Source organism: Penicillium longicatenatum (genome assembly GCF_028827895.1).
Source record: "Penicillium longicatenatum strain IBT 33135 chromosome Unknown contig_1_segment0_segment0, whole genome shotgun sequence".
NCBI classification, from domain to species: domain Eukaryota; kingdom Fungi; phylum Ascomycota; class Eurotiomycetes; order Eurotiales; family Aspergillaceae; genus Penicillium; species Penicillium longicatenatum.
The window spans coordinates 4,459,165-4,477,998 of record NW_026643119.1 but is presented as its reverse complement, the minus strand read 5'-3'; the positions used below and the strand labels follow the sequence as shown (position 1 = coordinate 4,477,998).

Below are 18,834 nucleotides of genomic sequence, written 5' to 3'. Positions count from 1 at the left end.
TTGGTGCTCGAAATACGGTACCGCATTGGAGGCTTTGTTTGATACCACCGGGTTTTTATTTGTATGACGAGATCGATAATAGATATGTGATCCAACAATGATAAATCATGCCACAGCATTTCAAGTACTTGGAGAATTTGACTATATATCATTCTTGTATTATCTTAGTCTAATGTTGCCAAAGTGACTTGAAATCTCGTTGAGCCCCATCAAGTCATAGCATCGTAGTACCTAGTAGCTGGTGCTTCAAATGTAAAATGAATATAGTGTTGAGGATATGCCAAATAGAATTCATCAAGTCGTTAAAATGATATATTCATATTCGAAGCTCGTAAATCACATCACAAAAGCAGAAAATTGAAATCATCAGGCCGTTCCCTCGCCAAATCAATCCAGGTCGCAAGTCTCTGATCCTCCAAATTCCACCAAGTCTCCAAAAACCCCAAAACCCTCGCCCGATCCAACGTCCGACTAAGCCGCATCACATCTTTAAACGCGCCCTCGACAAACTTCTGACTTGGGCGATCCCCCCTCAACTCCGTCCCAGCAATGAAAAGCGGCCAAACCAGATCCTGCGCCCACATTCCGTTTCTCGTCTCAGAAAGACGCCGCACATGGCTCAGGATCTGATCCCGAGAATGGGTGACGTCGATCACTGTGTCGCGGAGCTGGGGGAAGGCTTGGGCGCTGTAGATCAGGTTTGCGTGGTAAAACATCCAGACGACGAATTCAAAGTCTGTGCGATCGGAATCGGACCAGAAGTTGACTTTTTGGCTTAAGCGGAAGCTTTTGACGCGTGCGGACTCGATTTGCGAGTGGATGTCTTCAATTAGGGAGTAAGGGAGCGGAGACTGGGAGCGGCTTTGTTGTCGTTCCAGTTGGGTGATCTGGTGGATTATACGGATGAAGTCTGCAACTGCGGCGTCTTCGGTGCTTGTGGGGGCGGTGCTAAGGTTACTTATTACGTTCATGTCGTCAAAGGCGGTTAGATGAGTCCAAACAGAGGTGGAGTAGAATTCCTGGAGGAGGAATTCTTGGATGCGAAGGAGTTGCTGGTGGAGGTAGGATTGACTTTCTCCAACAAGGATCAGTTCGCGTGCGGCAAGCAAATGGATCTTCCATCCTGATGACTGTGCTGAAAGAAGTTGGTTGTTGCATAAGATGAGCACGGAAGCCAGTGTCATGGACGCGTCCGGGCTGGATTGCGACGAAGGCGAGGCCGTCAGGTCGCTCAGTTCCTTCGCCAGGAGTGCTAGGGCTTTATTTTGGTACGCATCTGAGATATGCTGAAACCTGACGAACCAGGGATCTTCAACAGGATACTGGGAGGCCAAATCATGTGCCGCGAGCGCAAGGACAGACGAAAGCACAGTCTCCGAGTTCTCGGCCAGAGGTAAAATAATCTGTCTCCAAGGGTTCTCCGGTCCATCGATCCAAGCCAGTCGATGCGCAACCCGCTCCTTGAACCAAGCAAGCAATCGTGAAGCATGAGGAGGCCGGGGACCCGATAGACTCAGATCGATGGAAGGCGAACCCATCAGACTTACAGGGGACATCGGCTGAGTCCGCAAGAAATCGATCTCTCCAGTTCCAACAAACTCGGCCGTACCATTACCGCCTGTGGCACCTACACCCAAGGACTGATTGGATGTTTCGGCACCCTCACGCACAGGGATCATCTGTCCCTGTAACCTACCCCGACTCGCAACTCCTTGGCCCCATTTCAGCTGCAGGCCGTAGCCTGGACATTCAAGGTTCCGCTTCCCACATTTTGTACAACCAGGCAAGCTGCGATCGCATTTGATACGCCGCCGTTGACAGGTTGGACAATCTATTCCAATTTTAGCTGCGGTGCGCTAAGATGGGGGTATATCGGCAGTACCTTTTGCGGGGGGTTGCCTCGACCGCTCTGACATGTCCCCAATGGGGATCCAAAGAAGCCAGTCACGACAAGACTGGACCTATTGAATTACGGCTGATATTTGGAAATTGATGTCACCTTTGCTTCTCCCGTTGAAGTCGATGGAATTCCACGTTAGTCAGCGGGCTAGACTCGATTAGGTCATAGTGTCGAACAGGGCGCAACGTGATTGGACGCCGCGACGGAATCTGCATGGAACCTTCGTTGGGTGGATTCAGGCTTCAACAGGAATGGTGAGGCTGATGGATATATTATTATGTGAAAAACGACACGCTTTTGTTCCACTGCCCTATAGACTAAGCTAGTAGAAATGCAATATGGCTATGGTTCCAAGGTACTTTTGTCATGAAATCCGCTTTACAGCTCCTTCTTGAGGAAGTGCTCCGGCTTGTGGGTGGTCTCGTAATCGACGTGCACATAGGCACGCTCAACGTCAGGAAGGGACTCGAGCTTGATCTGAAGCTCCTCAGCGACATCATGGGTCGCGCGAAGAGTGGCGCCAGCGTCCATGACAATATCGACCTCGACAAGAAGACGCGGGCCGGATGTGTACGCTCGGACGGTGTCGATGGCTGTGATCATGGGGGAGTGGGTCATAGCTGCGGGCAGTCAGTATCAGACATACTCCTTGAAACGCATTGTGTGGACTTACAGATATAGGTAATCAGCTGCTGCATCTTGGTATCCGCAGTGACACCGATCAGCAGCTGGAACTCGCCGTAGGCGGAGTGCAACCACAGTCCGCTGACGATCAATGACAGAATAATAGCACCCATGGGATCAATCCACCAGCGGACCTTACTACCCAGGATCGAAGTCATGACACCGATTCCGTTGATGAGCAGGTCGTTCCGGTGATCCTCCCACAGGATACGGATCTGTGAAACCTGGTTGCGCAAGGCAAAGCAGTAGATGAAAAGTGCGAGCTTGGTGAAGAAGGCAACAGCAACGGCAATGACGGAGGACAGGTGGAAGGGAGCTCGGAGGGTGTCGGAGCCCTCAACAATTTCGCGAATGGAGAAGGCAATGATGATGAGCGAAACGGCAGTCATGAGGCAACAGAAGCAGATGTTGCCGGCAGTCTCAATACGGGCCTTTCCAGCGGGGAATTTGCGAGGGTCTACTCGGTTAACGGCCTTGTTGCACAGGAGCAGGGTCAAATTGGACATGGGGTCGAAGATGGCATCCGCCATGGTGGTGAACAGTGACAAGGATCCAGAGGATACAGCACCGTAGATCTGCACCGCACAGAGAACGACATTGGCGGCAAAGCTGGCGTACACGGCGATCTTATACTTGAGACTGTTCTCGCTGTTCAATTCGCGGGCGGCACGCACATGCTCTTCAACAGGCTTCAACATCCGCTCGATGTTCTCATTCTGGTTCTCATAGAAGCCCTGTAGCTTGCGAGTGACAAGCGCCTGCTTGCCCCTGGCGCCCGTTTTTTGTACCATCTCCATGACCCTTGTGCTATCGGTATTGGGATCACGCTTGCGCGAAGTATTGGCCTTCATCTGTCGGATCTCGTCCTCCGTCTTGATCTTTGAGGCGAGCTGGAATGGATCGCTATCTGCGGTGTATCGAGGCGGAAGCTGGCCCTCCTCGTCGGGGCTACCTGGACGGTTCTGTATGACCGATTCATGCTCGAGGGCGCTCGAGGTGCCCTCATTATAGGATCGGGGAGTCATGGCGCGGTGCGACGAGTGTGGGCTACTGCTATGCAAGTGTTGCAAAGCATGCGGGTGGTTAGAAAGGCTGTGACGGATGTGTTCCTCCATGGTGACGGTATGTGCAACGTGAGGAATGAAGGGAGTAAGGAGAAGAAGCAATTATTCTCCGGCTTGCAATGGGAAAAAGGGCAAAGAGGCAGTGCTTATCTTATCAGCTTGGCATCTTGGCAGGAGTAAATCTATTGATTGATATGTCACTCTCGAACTAAAAACTAGATATACATTATTCGTATGCTATTAGGTTCTAAGTGTATCACAAAAAGTGGGATATTCAGCAGCAAAGTGGAAGATTCACGGCCTAACAGTCCCAGTCTGTCATACTGTACTTGTGCAGATTTCGAATGGATAGCGGAGATGTGGGTCCTGCATCGTGGAATGGGCACAACGCCAACACGACAAAAGACAAAAAAAGTAGACAACAGAAGGAGTAGGAGGAAGACTGGAGAGAATGTGACGCAATAATTCACAGAAAGATAATACCGACGGAAGGATGTGAACCTCTGACTGTCAAAGTCCCCGCCCCGAACTGAGGAAGGACCGACCTTATGAACCATGCGTAAGAATAATCAGAGTCCCCAAGAATAGAGGAGAGGCATTGGATCCTTTTAAGGTTCGAACATCGGTTCTACGGGCTGAGCGTGATAACCACTACTTCTCGTCGGCTTGGCTGTTGAATACGAGGAAGTGCGTGACAGCGGAATATTTATATTCTACCTAGCTCTATGGATCTTATGCACCACCCAATTCTGTAATGCATGCTTCTTCCTTCTTTCAATCTCGACCTTGATAGAGTTAAATAATGATTCAGGATGGTTCAGAGTAATTGACAAGTGATTTGTATATTCTGAGACTTCTATATAAAGATACACCGAAATCACTTATCCGAAGGGTATGCCAAGAATCTAGTCAAAAAGTCCCCAGGACCTTTACACCTCTACTCCAACGATTGAGCTCAGTTGTTACCGACAAGGTACTTGAACACACTCTCCACCCAGCTCAACTTCTCCTCGGCGGAGCCATTGACGGGGATCGGCACGGAAGTCGCAACGCCAGTCGATGAAGCAACGGACCCAGATGCACGGAGCTGAGTGGCAAAGGTAGTGCTAGGGTTCACGAGTGCAGAGGCAGCGAGGGTCTCAGCGGGGACAGAAGTGGCAATCACAGCTGGAGTGGTGGTCTCAACCGCGGGAGTCTCAGTAGGAGTCTCGACGGGAGTAGCAGTCTCAGCCGGAGTAGGGGTCTCGGTAGGGGTGGCCGAGGAGGTGGGGGCGGAAGAAGTAGAAGAAGGCACCGCAGTCGAGGAAGCGATCTCGGTAGAAGCGCTGGAGGTAGAGCCAGTAGAACCCGAGCTGGAGCTCGAGCCCGAGCCATCGACAGTGAAGTCGACACAGGACTCGTAGGTCTGGTCAATGGACTCGGCGTACCAGTACCACTGCAGCACACAGTCACCACCAGTAGTGCACTGGTCACCCAGATCGTCAGGGATAGTAACACTGAACGCGGTGTTGTTCGCCGCCACACCCGTTGAAACGGAAGCATAGACAGACCAAGAGATCAGGGGGGTACCGATGACAGTGTTGGTAGAGGTATCAACGACCGAGACGTTGGCGACACCTGTATGTGGAGCGTGGATTGTAACTTCGAAGTCCACTGTCTGACCGGCCGTATACGAGTAAGTGACGTTGTTGTCGGCATACTTGAAGCCCTTGCACAGCCAAGCATTGCACTCAGCAGCATTATAGTCACTTTGGCTGTCAGCAACTTGGAGCATGCCTTGAACGTTTCCATAGACATCAGATGTTTCGGTATAGTAGGCTTGCTGGCCGCAGGAAGCTTCAAAAGCCGAGCCAGGGTAACGAGGGGTTGGGCTGCTGACGAAGCCATGGCCGTGGACAAGAGAAACGAGCCCGGCGACGGCAGCTAGGGATGTGAATTGCTTCATTTTGTGAAAGAATGGAAATTGATCGGTAAACCGGTACCGTTCAAGCGATAGCGAATGGAAAGTTAAAAAAAGACTGCACGGTCACAGACCGGAGAGAAAGAATGGAAGAAGTAAAAGTCAAAGAACAGACCAGCTTGACGGGCACAATAGCAGGGCCATGACACGATTTATATAGACTCGCCTTCATTTCCATGATCGGACTCTGGACGCTGTCAGAAGGGAAGCTTAATCAACTACAAACAACTTGAAAGTACCAAAAGTACGAAGGGAATGATCCACCATGAAAACCTGTCAATAGATCACACCCAAAAGACACTTTGAAACACTCCAACCCCTGGTATCCCTCAAAGGGATCATTCCCCTCCACCGGGGGGCGCATGGTGAGACCGGCGATATTGCTTGATCCCAGGGTCTCGGGGGCATTCCAGCCTGATCTATCGCACGAATCAGTACCTGCATTCGGGACAAGGCCGATGCCCATGTTAGGGCTTGCCAAGGCCGGTTCCACGCGCCCGGACAGGTTTCAGGTTAAATGGCACCGCACCGCACCGAAACAAGAGTTCACGGACTTTTCTGTGATTGACGGGAATATTAATCAGTCTAGTGACGCTGATCCTGACAAAATCCGAGTCAGTTTGGTCGTGCTACAAAAGAAGATTGTCAGGCGTGGATCCCTCCAGAGCTGGTTCGGGCGCTTCTCCATTTTCAGCCTCGGGTGACCAAATTTGATTAAGGTTGATCTAGGGCCTTGTGGAGTCTTGCTGAAACCTTGGAAATGATCGATCTTCCAATACTATCCTCCGGTGATCAACGTGTACGGAGCTCAAGACCTCGGGACGCTTGACTCGGTATTTCAGGGAAAAGATCTTAGCTCAGGAGATAACGTCATATATTCAATACGATAAATGCAAATCTTTGGGGAAGCCTTCCTGTGTCGGGATTGGTTACATAGAAAAACTGTCTGCATTCAACTTGAAGACGCGGACATGGGGTCTTCACATCCCACAGGAAAGCTCGAGGTATCTTGTTAACAGTGCAGATAGCAAATAACGAAAGATGTCTGCGCAGAAAACAAAAAACGCATTCAAAAATAGCAAGATCAAGACCTATAACGCTCGGATCGAGGGTATCAAACATCAACGAACCATTCCAGATCGCGCAATCAATTATGCATGCTCCGATGGGAAATGCACCGTTCGCTCCTGGCCAGCATTGGCTCGGTTCCGGTCCGCGTCAGTGTTATGCGTGGCATGGTTATCAGCGAATGGATTCTCCACCTCAAAGTCCGATGCCTGATACTCGTACGGCTCATGAATATCTCTGACGGTACTGATGCGGCCATCCGTCATGGCCGGGGTATCCAAGTCAATCAAGGGCGAGGTTTCTTGGCGCGCACCAGATGCCATAATCGGGTTGATGGCACCATTGCCATTCGAGTTGGAATGAGGACTCGTCGAGCCTCGGGCCTTACGAGCCTTCAACATAGCGCGCTGCTGCTGCGAAAGCGCAACGGAGATTTCATCATTGCATTCGATTAGGGTGAGAAGGGTGTCTTCATCGGGTGCGGGGTTGTTCGCGTGAATGTAAGACTGAATGAGTCGCGAAGATGTTCGGCAGCGATCAATAAATTCTTTGATGAGTTCATTCTGGTCAATCTCTGAAGCAGGTGTCATCTGTACAAATTGCGTGAGGAGCTTGGCGGAATTCCGTGCCTCCTCCACGCGCGCCGCCAATTCGCCTGGCTCGGGGTAGGCAGCGGTCGGTGCTTGCATCTGAGCACGCGGGTGCGGTGGCGGGGTTGGGGCCATCTGAGGATTATACCCCGGATTCGCCGGATTCGCTTGGGGGAACCGATCCGCCTGTGGAAAACGGTGTGAGCATGCATGTTTGTGAGGGCAGTAGGAAAAAAAAAAAACATACTTACAAAGGACCGGTCGCCCTTGGTTTTCTCCTTGGCCCACATCTGAAGGAGCTCCTGGAGATCTTCGTCGCCAAGTCGGGTGCCCTCGAGGGTGTTCAGGTACTGACGCAGGTAGTGCTGCACATGCCAGTCTCGGCCGTAGCGCAGCAGCTCCTTAATTGTGGTGACGAATTTGGTATCGAAGTTGCGCGTAAAGGTGTGTCCCGGGTTGTCGGCCAAGATGCGCATGACCATAATCGCATTGTACTGAATATGGTTCGAGACTCTGGTCGGAGTCTTCAAGTATTTGCGAATGCGGTAGGCGGCTTCCTTAGCGGCGGCGGGGCTCGACTCGGCGAGCTCAACGATTCGAGGAAGGTGAACAAATTCATTTCCTTGCTGAGTGGGTGAAAATGGTAAGCGATGTCTTCCTAGGTGGAGGGGGCGAGGCGCTCCATACCGATTCCTGTGGGCTACTGTTGGATTCGCAGAAGGTTTTCTGGGAAGCGCGCTGTCAGCGAGACTGATTCAGACCAAAAGTCGAGGAATACGAACCAATTCATGAAGAAGCGCCGCCTCAGGTGAGTCATCATCATGAGTGGTCTCATTGTCGCTCGGAGAAGCTGGAGAGCCTACGGGTGGTTAGTGAAGGTTGCGGGGGAGCGTGGGGCGCAGTCTCACTATCTCGGCGACTCAATTTGCCTAGGAAGCGATTCATTTTGTGGGTAGTGATTTTGTGAGGAATGGGGAAGAGAAAGAAAAAAGGAACTAGTGAAGATGTGGAGGAGACGGGGGGAGAATATGAACTAGTAGCCTCGCGTACGCAGGGTCCATGCTGGGTCACACTTGTCATCCGCGCTTAACTATAGAGTTCCTTCCTGAGAATCGATGTGGCAAATGATGTTCATTGACTACGTGGAATTCGCGTCAATTCTTACCCTCAGGATGTTACTATTTCCGTCCCATGGTTTGTACTCTTTCTTCGGCTTTGAGGCTCTTGGCTCTTGGATCGCATCTACAATTACCCGGATATAAATAGAGCCGGCCTAATCTCGGTTGCAGTGATGCAGTAACCGTAACATCAAAACGACATAATATTCCAATTCACACTCCCCGGAATCGCATTATACCCTTGAAATATCTTCATACTTCCTTCGGATGTATGATGATGTACCCAAGTGTGGCGGAGGCAGCAAGATTCGCACCGCCAAGCCTGCTCGGACTCCCACCACGGTACGTGGATGCATACTCTTGTGGCTAGATGCGCCATACAACTGCACCAGGGACGAATCCAACGGAGAATTACCAGGCAGCAACCACCCCTCGACAGATATCATTCATCCTTCATTCTGCAAGGCATCTGCCATCTCACCCAGCGTGTCAAAGCGCCAATCGAAAATCGGCGCTACCTCCAGATTACCCATAGTAGCACCAGGTCTCTCGATCCACACTGACCGAATCCCCGCCCGACACGCGGGCTGATGATCATGAAACTGACTCTGTGCCGTCTGCAAGATCTGTTCCGGCTCGATACCGAAGTCCGCTTTTACAGCTTTCTTCATGTACGCAAAGTTCCGCGCGTCGGGCTTGTAAGAGCCCACGTGTTCAGCGGTAATGATCAGATCAAAGGGGAATGCTTGTAGACTGCCAGCATTGGACTGGGCGAAGGAAGCCCGGTCGACATTGGAGAGGACCACGAGCTTGTAGTGCTTCTGTAGGCGGTGCAGGGCGTCCACGGTATCGGGGAAGGCCGGCCAGGAGCCTACTGATTCGCCGAACTGGGTGCTTTCCTCTTCACTAGGAGGAGAAAGGCCTAGTCTTTGGGCTAGGAGGGGGTGTATGGTAGTGAGAAGCTGGGAGTAGGGTTTGTCGGGGGTTAGGCGCTGCTGTTCGCTTTCCAGCTCTTGGTAGATGGTCAGTAGATGCTTGCGAGTGAACTCGGTCTGACTGAGTTTGAGGATCGGCTGGAGGGCGGCGATGATCCCCCCTTCCCAGTCGATGAGTGTGCCGTAAACGTCGAAGCAGAGAAGACGGTAGTCTGATAAACGGGCCATGATTTTAAGGTCGTGAGTTTCAGGCTGCGAGTGTCAGAAGCAAGTCCATCGTGTGCTACATAGATCTACGAGAGCTCGTGCCCCGCACGTGTCCCCGCCGATCTGATATCTATATGATCAAGTGGGATTCAGAATCGAATGATCATAAAACATAGTGATATTATTTCAGAATGTCCATCATTCTTGATCACCTGAAGGAGAAAGTACAAGATCTATAACATTGCACAGAAGAGAAACCACGTTTGTATCATGATCAGATCAGGCAGTACAGAATACTACGGAGCCGCGCTTTAAACTTTTTATTTGGTTCTCCTCCGTGTTGGTACCATGACCTGAAAAATCTTGTATGATCCGGTATCATTTCCGTTCCAACATACAGATGCGCAAGAACTCCGGCCCGTCCACGGCGATCCTTTTTCTTTCAATCACCGTTCAACATCCCTTCCCCGGCGATCCGTTTATGCCTCGATGAGAGCCTGGCGGATCTGAGCGCCACGCTGGCGGGAAGACAGGCGAACCTTGTCCTCCTTGGGGGCCTTCTTGACCTCCTCGTTGGCCTCAGTGAGGATCAACTCGATGTGGCAGGGGTTGGTCATGTAAGGGTTGATCTAAGTCATATTAGTGAGAGGCCGATTATTGGTGCAAGAAAAGAAAAACATACACGACCGTGAGCACGGTAAGTGCGGCGGCGGCCCTTGGGAGCCTGGTTAACCTGGATGCGCTGGACAACAAGGTTGCCAGTGTCGAGACCCTTGGTGTCGGCGTTGGCCTCAGCGTTCTTGAGGAGGTCGATCAGGAACTCGGCGGACTTGACGGGCCAGCGGGCCTTGGAGACACCGAACTGCTTGCCTGAAGACGAAAAACTGTCAGTTGATTGTTCGATGGCCCATATCCCGCACATTGAATTTTCTTTCCGAGCGGCAGCGGTGTCCCAGAAATCGCACAGAATCTTCCTTCCATAGCGAATAATCCGTTCTCCTGCGCGATCACACATTGTCGAAAGAATGGCGGATATTCCACACTCCAATTGCCCCATCGTGATATCCCTTGACACCGTTGCACCCAAAAATTCATCCAGCATGTAAAGAAAATTTCGATCTAAACTCACCCTGAGCGGTGCGACCGGTGGAACCGGCGTAGCGGCGCATGGGGACAGCCATCGACTTCTTGGTGACGTTGTCGAGGTAGGTGAGAGCCTTCTGCAGCTTCATGCCGTTGATGGCCTGAGCAGTCTCACGGGTGTTCTTGAAGGAAACACGGAGGTAAGAGCCCCGAGCGCGGGCGCTCTTCGCGTTCTGGATCTCCTGGGCGGCGTAACGGACCTGTAGAGCGAACAGAAGTCGTCAGTAATCATGGTGGTGGTTGAATTTGTGGTGATGGTTTTTTCTTTTCGATATTCAAGTGGACGAGGTGCATATGTCCATGTAATCGAGATATAACGGGTCATAAATGGCCTTTAGGAAGTCGTTTGGGATAGATCGAGAGCTGGGGGTGCAAAACTCACCATCTTGAAGGAGTTGGCGAGGGGAAGTCGATGGTCCTCGGTGTCTGGATGATGTTGTCGCTTTTCGTCTTCGACCGCTAACGCTTGAACTCCAAGTTTGGTGCGGTTTTTTTCGCTCTTGGCGCGCGGGCCCTAAGCGAACCCTAACGCTAGCTGCTTTCAGTAGTTGATTAAGTAAGCACTACCTTTGCTGAGTCATGCTTTGCTCTTTCGGCCTCAAGGCAGATATATCTACTTATACTGATGTGATGTGAAGCTTACATATTAGTAAAGTTTTGTGTGAAGCGTCAATACAATCATTTCTATCTTTAGTTTTTAATATGAATTCGCTTATCTAACTTGGCCTCATCTATGCCCGCTTCTGCTCAGGCACCTGTGTAATTAACATTCCTTTCTCCACCGCGGACCGCAGATTATCGAGCACCAAGATCTCCATCTCCTTCTGAGTCTCATAAGTCATTGTACCAATATGCGGGAGCAGCATGACCCGCGGGTTGTTCACCAGACCGGGTTCAATTGCGGGCTCATTCTCGTATACGTCCAAACCAGCAGACCGAACCTGTTCACCGGAACTCGTTAGCAAAATCTTCGAATTGTCAATCCAGATTTTCGATGCAAGGACCCTACCTTGCCAGATTCAATCGCAGCGACCAGCGCTTTCTCATCAATCAAAGCTCCACGCGCGGTGTTGACAATAACCACACCATCCTTCATTTTGCCAAACTCCTTCGCGCTGATAATGTGCCGTGTTGATGCGTTCAGGGCCAAATTCAAGCTGAGGACGTCGGCATTGGCCAGAAGCTCATCGAACGAGACATATGTCGCTCCAGCCTCCAATTCTGCCGGGAGTTGAGAGCGGTTGTGGTATTGGATATTCATACCAAACGCCTTGGCCCGTGCAGCCATTTCCTATTGATCAATTCGATTAGCCAAGATACAAACTTCAGGGCTTGGTATACCCACGCGACCAATGCCGCCCATGCCCAAAATTCCTAAAACTTTGCCCTGAGGGTCATTGCCCAAAGTCGCCTGTCCTTGCCATGTACCTGTTATGGATTTCTACTTAGACTCCATTTCTGTGACTCAATATGAATTGTAGGAAATTTCACATACCAGCCCGAAGAGCGGCCTGGGGCACATAAGCCTGGCGAAGTGCACCAATCATTAGGAAAATGCCCACGTCAGCAGTGGCATTGTTGACCGCAACGGGGGTGCTCGAGACTGAAATATTCATCTGCGAGCAAGTTGCTACATCGAGATTGTCATATCCAGCGCCATTGTGGCAGATATACTTGACCGATTGGGGCAACACGGCGAGCAGCTCAGCATCGAAGTTTCCGGTGTACTAATCAAGAATTTAGCTTCAGTCCGTTACTTACACCTTTCAGAGTTGCATGCGCACCTTATTGGAGGTGTTGGATCGGTAAATAGCGACTACATCGTCGTAGTGTCCTGCCTTGCAGTTCTTAATGAACTCCTCTCGAGTGCCGCTGGGGAATTCCTGCGCGGGTTAGCAGGTATTTGGGCAATGGGAAATGCGCACCAACCTTGAGGTTCAGGATTGAGGAGAGACTCTCCCACTCCGTGCGCGCATGCGTGATAGCTCCGATGAGGAGAGCAGCTTGGGAAGGCATCTTGGAAACTATTCTTGCGCGATGAGCTCATGCATTTCACTTGGCGCACGTCACGTACTTACTTTTTATGTATGAAGGCCGTGATATTGGAGGATGTCAGTAGGCGGTTTCACAGAGGTCAGAAAATAAAAGAAAAGGAAAGAGGAAACGACGTATTTGCCATAGCTTACCAACCCCCGCGATCCCTAACTCCGTGCTCAAGTGGAGTAACGTGGAAGTTGTATTCCGGCAATTGAACTATAGAACTTGGTGATCTGTTACCATGCATTTCGCTGCCATTGACTCCATCTGGGTACCCCCATGGTTTTATTGCTCTCTACACTCTCTTAATGATATATAGTATATACATGTATATTATTTTTGGTGATAAATATTCAAATCATCACAATATGCGGGAACCCGCGAACCCCCACGTTAGGCCATCGGCTACTGAGAATTACCAAGTTCGGCGCAATAACCGGCCGGAGTAAATCCGTGGAAGTCGAGCCAACCGCGTCACATCTACCCCCCACTGATGTCGTGGGGGGGAAATGAGGGGACTACTTTTCAGTCGCCGCTTATGAGCTCCTCCATTTAATTGGTTTTCTTGCGCTTCAATTCTGCTCTTTCACACATTCTATACATACACCATGGCAGAAACATCCGCGACTGTACTCGTCCTCCACGGCGCAAAGGACCTCCGAGTGGTAAGCTCCATCAGCTCCAGCGCAGATACCTAGAACCCCAGACTAATACACAATCTAGGAGGAACGCACTGTCCCAGCTCCATCCGGTAGCGATGTCCAAGTCGCTGTCCAAGCAACCGGCCTCTGCGGCTCAGATCTACACTACTACTCCCACGGCCGCAACGGCGACTTCGTTGTCCGCGAGCCAATGTGTCTCGGTCACGAATCTGCCGGCACGATCACAGCTATTGGACCAAATGTAACCACCCACAAAGTCGGCGATCGCGTCGCAATGGAAGTCGGCCTCCCCTGCCGTAAATGCGCCCTCTGCCAACAAGGCCGCTACAACATCTGTCCCTCAATGCAGTTCCGCAGCAGTGCAAAGGTCTTTCCCCACCTCGACGGCACGCTGATGGAGCGCACAAACCACCCAGCCGAGATGTGTCATGCTCTCCCAGCGAACGTCACGGATGCAGGTGGTGCCCTCGTGGAACCCCTTGCCGTCTGCCTACATGCCATCCGCCGCTCACGTCCCCCAACCAAGGAACAAGTCGAGATCGCCCGCTCAACAGGCGAGGCAACCGCAGCTCTCGTCTTCGGTGCCGGCGCAATCGGTCTCCTCCTCGCCTCTGCCCTCGCCGCGAGCGAGAACTTCACCTCTATCGTCGTGGCTGATATCGATGCCTCGCGTCTCGAGATCGCCGCGTCACTCGGTCTGGGCTTGAAAACTTCTCTTATCCCTCGTGGTGATCCTGCGAACCCGCCTCCTGCTAAGGATGCCCCACACGCTGAGCAAACAGCCTGGGCATTGGCTAATGCGCAAAATGTCGCTGCTACCCTCACTGCTGCTGCAGGTACTGAAGGTAGTCTCACTGTGCCTGGATTCAACCGTGTCTACGATTGCACCGGCGTCCCCTCCTGTGTGCAGGCAGGTATCTACGCATCCCAGCCTGGTGGTGTTCTTGTTCAGATTGGCATGGGCAACCCCATCCAAACACTCCCTGTTGGCGCAGCTGCATTGCGTGAGGTCGATATTATCGGTACTTTCCGGTATGATGGGCATGCCTACCCGGCTGCTATTGCACTTTTAGCAAGTGGGAAGATGCAGACGACCGAGGAGAAGGTTGTTACGCACCGGGTTAAGCTTGAGGATGGCGCAAGGGCATTTGCACTTGCCGGGAAGGGAGTTGATGAAGCTGGAAAACCGGTTGTTAAGGTTATTATTGAGGGGCCAGGCGAAGCTGCCAAGGCTAGCCTGTAATTTGCCTCTTTACCCTTCTTGTTGTATAGGCGGCTTGTGATGAGATGATGATGTTGATGACTGAAAATACCCGTTGTGAGAGTAGATGAGGGATTGTGATTGAATATTGAGACTACATTGTGGAGTTAAGACACGTTAAAAAAAGGAAAAGAAAAGTCGTAACCAGGTCTCGAATCCCTAATATTGCGTCTTCAGAAATCATGTAACGCCTCGTAAACTATATGAGTGAAGACCAAAAAATACCTTACGCTCTGCACGCTCTCTACTTTTCATAGCCCTGCTCACTCTTGTTCTGAGGTTACGTAGCCTTTCATTTTATGTTTGAAAGGCGAGTATGTGATATGGGATCTTACATACAAATTTGATTTCGAAAGAAGGGTTAGAGGACCTTCAAGTCTTGGGGGCCATGATATGGCTCAATAATTTCATTTTGAGTGTTATTAACGGGTATATATAACAATTCTTATTTCAATCCTCCGGCCAGTAGAAGACTCTGACCTGTCATGTACCCTGTGGTCACGAGCATCGTAACGACATTAGCTGTCTCCTCCACAGTGCCAAGACGGCCTATTGGGATTCCCGCAGCCACTTCAGGGATCGCTGCGGCATTAGGGATCATCCCCGTCTCGCCAATCATAGCGGGAGCGACATCATTGACACTAATGTTGTGTTCAGCGAGGCGAGTAGATAGGTTCTTCATCATCCCAGTAAGGCCACCCTTGGATGCAGCATAATCTGAAAAAGGACAAACATTAGAACAAAGACTGTGTTTTGGCTTGTAGGAACTTGTAAAAACTCACGACATCCATTAATACCGCCCCCAGATGCAGCGATCGAGGACATGAACACAATCCGTCCCCATCGCTGACTCTTCATATGCTCAACAACGCCCTTCACAAGAATGAAAGATGCGCGCAGATTGATGTTAACCGTGTAATCAAACTCTTCCAGCGTGATATCCCACACGTTGGGGAATCGCTTGCCATATCCCGCATTTGAGATCAGAATGTCTGGCCGTTGACCGTGTTCAGCATCGATCTGTTGGAACATCGCCTCTATCTGATCTGCAGATCCAACGTCGACCTTGTGGATCGAAATGCGCAGTTTGTTCTCTGCATATTTGGACTGTAGATCTGCGACGATTTTGTTCATCGCATCTAGGTTGGTCGCATAGGTGAGCGCGAGGTGAACTCCACGTCCTGCAAGCTGTTCTGCGCAAGCTGCTCCGATACTGAGATAGATTCATGTTAGTATCAGCCACCGGACGTTGAATGGCTACCGTGCTAGACTTACCCTCCCGATGCGCCAGTGATAAGCGCCAATCGACCGCGGATATCGTTGAGCGAAGACATTATGCGTGAAATGAGATTTCAAGTGAGTTGAAATGGAGAATGTATCGCTATCCGCGAGCTAGACAGTAGTCTGGGGTAAGGAGGAGTACAGATTGGCCTCGGGTACCCCTCGGCGGAGTCGGGGGAATCTCCGAGAGGAGCTCCGCAGCCCCGCATCAATTGCCGTATCGCGAGCGGCGTTTGACCGCCACGCTACAGGAAAGAGAACTAGAACAGTAAATTGCTGCTCATGTCTCCGAGCCAAGTTGAGGGCTGCCATGTCTGTGATCGGTCCTGTCCAGACTGGTACGGATCAGGATTCTGGAAAGCATCCAGACCCAAAAGGCCACCGGATATTTGATCACCCGAAACGTAGTCGCCTACAGCCTCAAGATCCAGCCAGGAGAAATCGTTCGCAGGGCTGAAATCCATATAGGAAGGATCTGCGACTGGGTTTGACAATGCTTGCATAGCAAACTCGGTGCTTTGTGGGGTTTCGGCGGACGCTGTCATAGTTGATGGCTTGGCTTTCCAGAGAAGTTCCAGGAGACGGGAGTAGCGCGATCCAATGTCATCAGGGCCAGCACTTGCTTGCTTGAGAACTTCAGTGGTTCTTGCAACTAAGCCCTGGACTTTAGCTTCTTCGGAGGGAAGCATCATTCCAAATGAGCGAGCTTTATAGAGGAAAACTGCAGAATAGATTCCATACCTGAATCTCGTTAGTGAGTCTTTACTTTGAAGGGATTGGGCACTCACAGATAGAAGCGGAGGGGCATGAAATGTAAATGTCTTTCTGGATCCACCGAATCCACAAGAATAGTCAAGTAGGCCTTGGCCGCATCCACGGACTCGTAGATGAAACGTGAGTCCTGCATCGAGGCCACATTCTTAAAGGTAGATCTTAGCTGGTCCCGATGGGAGGCTCCATCGGTTTTTTTTGAAGCCAGGGACTGTGAGATTGCAGCTTGAAATGCAAAGGCAGTCGTATAAAGTCGTAGGTACTCATATGATAGTTGCAGTGTGGCCCGCATGGCCGGTGAACCTGTGAATGTAAGAATCATAGGAATGATACGAGACAGAAAGTAGAGGCAAACTCACAGTCCAAAGGTCCCCAAAGTGACTTCCACCTCAAAATAGCAAGACGAAAGTCATCGACATACTTGACGTAATCTCCCATTAACATCATCTGGTTGCTCGTGCGCATTCCAGAATATAAGACTTCATGGACATTACCATACAGCTGTGTAAGATCTAGCATAGCCTGGAAGATTTTTGAATAATCTTCCTCCCCCTCGCTGACTGGCTGCAGCGAAGGAAAATCTTGACTCACAAGACCGGTCATTGGGCCCGGACCTCGCGACCAAAATGCTCGTCCAATGCGCACTGATATCAAACGATCCGAGACATAGCAACTGGCCCATGCTAGTCGACGGCGAGCCTCAGTTGCCTGATCGCCGTATGGATCTCCTCGAAAAGAGGTGCGATCCAGCCCAATAAAGTAGCCCGAGCGCAGGGCTAGCCCAACATGCATCCACGCAGCGCGATCCTCCTCTCCACGACCCACGCGCTCAATGCGGGATCGAAGACCGTGAGGCTCCCACTCCGCGAGCAAGAGCAAAGCCTCAATGGCATCCACATCGCAGTCAGCACCAGCAGAGATCCCCGAGATCAGTTCGAGCATGTATTTTGAGCAGCACTCATGGATTTCAGGTCGATCAAGCAGATCTTTCGAAGCAATGGTGACAATAGCCGTCAGGAGGTATTTTTCATTCGAGGCGAATTCGTCCAGTGCGGAACGTTGGAAGTATTTTCTGGGGACTAACGGGAGATATGGATGGAAGTTGTCTGCGTATCGAGTGACTAGCTGCCACACCGTTGTGGGGTCTAAAGCCCGAGATTGAACGAGCCGGTAAGCTCTGATGCCAGTGCTGGGAGCGTTAAAATCCGGCACGATGCTATTTCGCAAGCCATTGTGCGCTGAAAAGCTACCGGACTTTGACCGAGCATGATCGCCCCGTCGCTCTGAAGGCGCACCCGCGCTTTGGGTAGCGATTCCTGTTAAGCATTGCCAGGCATCTGAAGGGTTGCGAGGGACTGAATCAAGTGAGCCATCATCTTCGACGGCGACCGAAGCAGGTCCGGCGGGTGGGTTTGGTGGGAGAAAAACCACCGGCTGAGAATACGATGCAGACGGCGCACGGCGAACCTCAGAGCTTGAAGGACTAAGTGTATCCTCCGAGTCTTTACTAGGCGATGGATTGGTCGCAGGGGTAAAGTTTTTAATCTTGTTCTTGCGGATACGTCTTCCCCCGCGATTTGAGCCGCCGAGCACACATTCACGATGTTCCCGAACACAGCGCTGACATGGCGGCTTCCCGGGATTCCCGTTGCTGTCACTATGCGGGATCAGCGGGAACACAGAGCATGCAGATCCCCGGAACCAGGGATATAGTTATGGGGAAGACTTACAGGTCACATCGCGACTTGCGCTGGCGGCAATGTAGACAAGCTCGGGATACGCGCTTGACGGTATGGTCGGGCGGCTGAGACGCGACCTGCGGGGACTCCATGTCGTTCGGCCGCTAGAGCTCAGGATCAATTATTGGACATGATAGGGAATTGTGAAGAGACAAAGGCCGACTTCCTCTTCAGACCCACAGACAGAGCTCGGTGTCATTACTCATCTCTCCGCGTGGGTTGGGTTTTTTTGCGGGGAAATCCAGATCATACAGCCTACAGTATCAAGTCGCTCTAGACACTGCTTCTAATTTTCACCCCTATGATACGAGTTGTACATGATATGAGATGTGAATAATGGACTACATAGTCTATAATACATGCATTTTACTCTTCTTTATTCTAGTCACTAACAACGCCTGCAACATGGATATG

General features: G+C 51.1%; 10 protein-coding genes across 10 annotated transcripts; 1 reads left to right on the top strand and 9 right to left on the bottom strand.

Annotated features, from left to right (window-relative positions):
- Positions 1 to 341: 341 nt before the first annotated feature.
- N7484_002453 (uncharacterized protein) lies at positions 342 to 1,679 on the bottom strand (the record flags this gene model as incomplete). The annotated part of the gene is made up of 1 exon (XM_057112873.1): positions 342 to 1,679. One exon carries the CDS (start codon positions 1,677 to 1,679, stop codon positions 342 to 344), a length of 1,338 nt encoding a protein of 445 aa, XP_056977610.1.
- Positions 1,680 to 2,278: 599 nt separating this feature from the next.
- On the bottom strand, positions 2,279 to 3,699 carry N7484_002452 (cation diffusion facilitator family transporter; the record flags this gene model as incomplete). The annotated part of the gene is made up of 2 exons (XM_057112872.1): positions 2,279 to 2,520; positions 2,574 to 3,699. The coding sequence occupies 2 exons, from the start codon at positions 3,697 to 3,699 to the stop codon at positions 2,279 to 2,281; spliced, it is 1,368 nt and encodes a 455-aa protein (XP_056977609.1).
- Positions 3,700 to 4,603: 904 nt separating this feature from the next.
- On the bottom strand, positions 4,604 to 5,593 carry N7484_002451 (lytic polysaccharide monooxygenase; the record flags this gene model as incomplete). Its single annotated transcript, XM_057112871.1, has 1 exon — positions 4,604 to 5,593. One exon carries the CDS (start codon positions 5,591 to 5,593, stop codon positions 4,604 to 4,606), a length of 990 nt encoding a protein of 329 aa, XP_056977608.1.
- Positions 5,594 to 6,759: 1,166 nt separating this feature from the next.
- Positions 6,760 to 8,211, bottom strand: N7484_002450 (VHS and GAT domain-containing protein; the record flags this gene model as incomplete). The annotated part of the gene is made up of 5 exons (XM_057112870.1): positions 6,760 to 7,452; positions 7,518 to 7,892; positions 7,954 to 7,992; positions 8,049 to 8,125; positions 8,175 to 8,211. 5 exons carry the CDS (start codon positions 8,209 to 8,211, stop codon positions 6,760 to 6,762), a joined length of 1,221 nt encoding a protein of 406 aa, XP_056977607.1.
- A 619-nt stretch (positions 8,212 to 8,830) lies between these two features.
- N7484_002449 (putative haloalkanoic acid dehalogenase) lies at positions 8,831 to 9,547 on the bottom strand (the record flags this gene model as incomplete). The annotated part of the gene is made up of 1 exon (XM_057112869.1): positions 8,831 to 9,547. One exon carries the CDS (start codon positions 9,545 to 9,547, stop codon positions 8,831 to 8,833), a length of 717 nt encoding a protein of 238 aa, XP_056977606.1.
- Positions 9,548 to 10,005: 458 nt separating this feature from the next.
- On the bottom strand, positions 10,006 to 11,054 carry rpl17 (60S ribosomal protein uL22; the record flags this gene model as incomplete). Its single annotated transcript, XM_057112868.1, has 4 exons — positions 10,006 to 10,155; positions 10,209 to 10,396; positions 10,656 to 10,869; positions 11,052 to 11,054. 4 exons carry the CDS (start codon positions 11,052 to 11,054, stop codon positions 10,006 to 10,008), a joined length of 555 nt encoding a protein of 184 aa, XP_056977605.1.
- A 346-nt stretch (positions 11,055 to 11,400) lies between these two features.
- N7484_002447 (D-mandelate dehydrogenase-like dehydrogenase) lies at positions 11,401 to 12,685 on the bottom strand (the record flags this gene model as incomplete). The annotated part of the gene is made up of 6 exons (XM_057112867.1): positions 11,401 to 11,610; positions 11,679 to 11,960; positions 12,015 to 12,097; positions 12,165 to 12,396; positions 12,454 to 12,552; positions 12,599 to 12,685. 6 exons carry the CDS (start codon positions 12,683 to 12,685, stop codon positions 11,401 to 11,403), a joined length of 993 nt encoding a protein of 330 aa, XP_056977604.1.
- Positions 12,686 to 13,314: 629 nt separating this feature from the next.
- On the top strand, positions 13,315 to 14,611 carry N7484_002446 (NAD(P)-dependent alcohol dehydrogenase; the record flags this gene model as incomplete). Its single annotated transcript, XM_057112866.1, has 2 exons — positions 13,315 to 13,371; positions 13,430 to 14,611. 2 exons carry the CDS (start codon positions 13,315 to 13,317, stop codon positions 14,609 to 14,611), a joined length of 1,239 nt encoding a protein of 412 aa, XP_056977603.1.
- A 463-nt stretch (positions 14,612 to 15,074) lies between these two features.
- N7484_002445 (SDR family NAD(P)-dependent oxidoreductase) lies at positions 15,075 to 15,963 on the bottom strand (the record flags this gene model as incomplete). The annotated part of the gene is made up of 3 exons (XM_057112865.1): positions 15,075 to 15,346; positions 15,412 to 15,842; positions 15,905 to 15,963. 3 exons carry the CDS (start codon positions 15,961 to 15,963, stop codon positions 15,075 to 15,077), a joined length of 762 nt encoding a protein of 253 aa, XP_056977602.1.
- Positions 15,964 to 16,170: 207 nt separating this feature from the next.
- N7484_002444 (Zn(II)2Cys6 transcription factor) lies at positions 16,171 to 18,512 on the bottom strand (the record flags this gene model as incomplete). The annotated part of the gene is made up of 4 exons (XM_057112864.1): positions 16,171 to 16,651; positions 16,699 to 16,984; positions 17,041 to 18,338; positions 18,412 to 18,512. 4 exons carry the CDS (start codon positions 18,510 to 18,512, stop codon positions 16,171 to 16,173), a joined length of 2,166 nt encoding a protein of 721 aa, XP_056977601.1.
- Between the last annotated feature and the right edge of the window lie 322 nt (positions 18,513 to 18,834).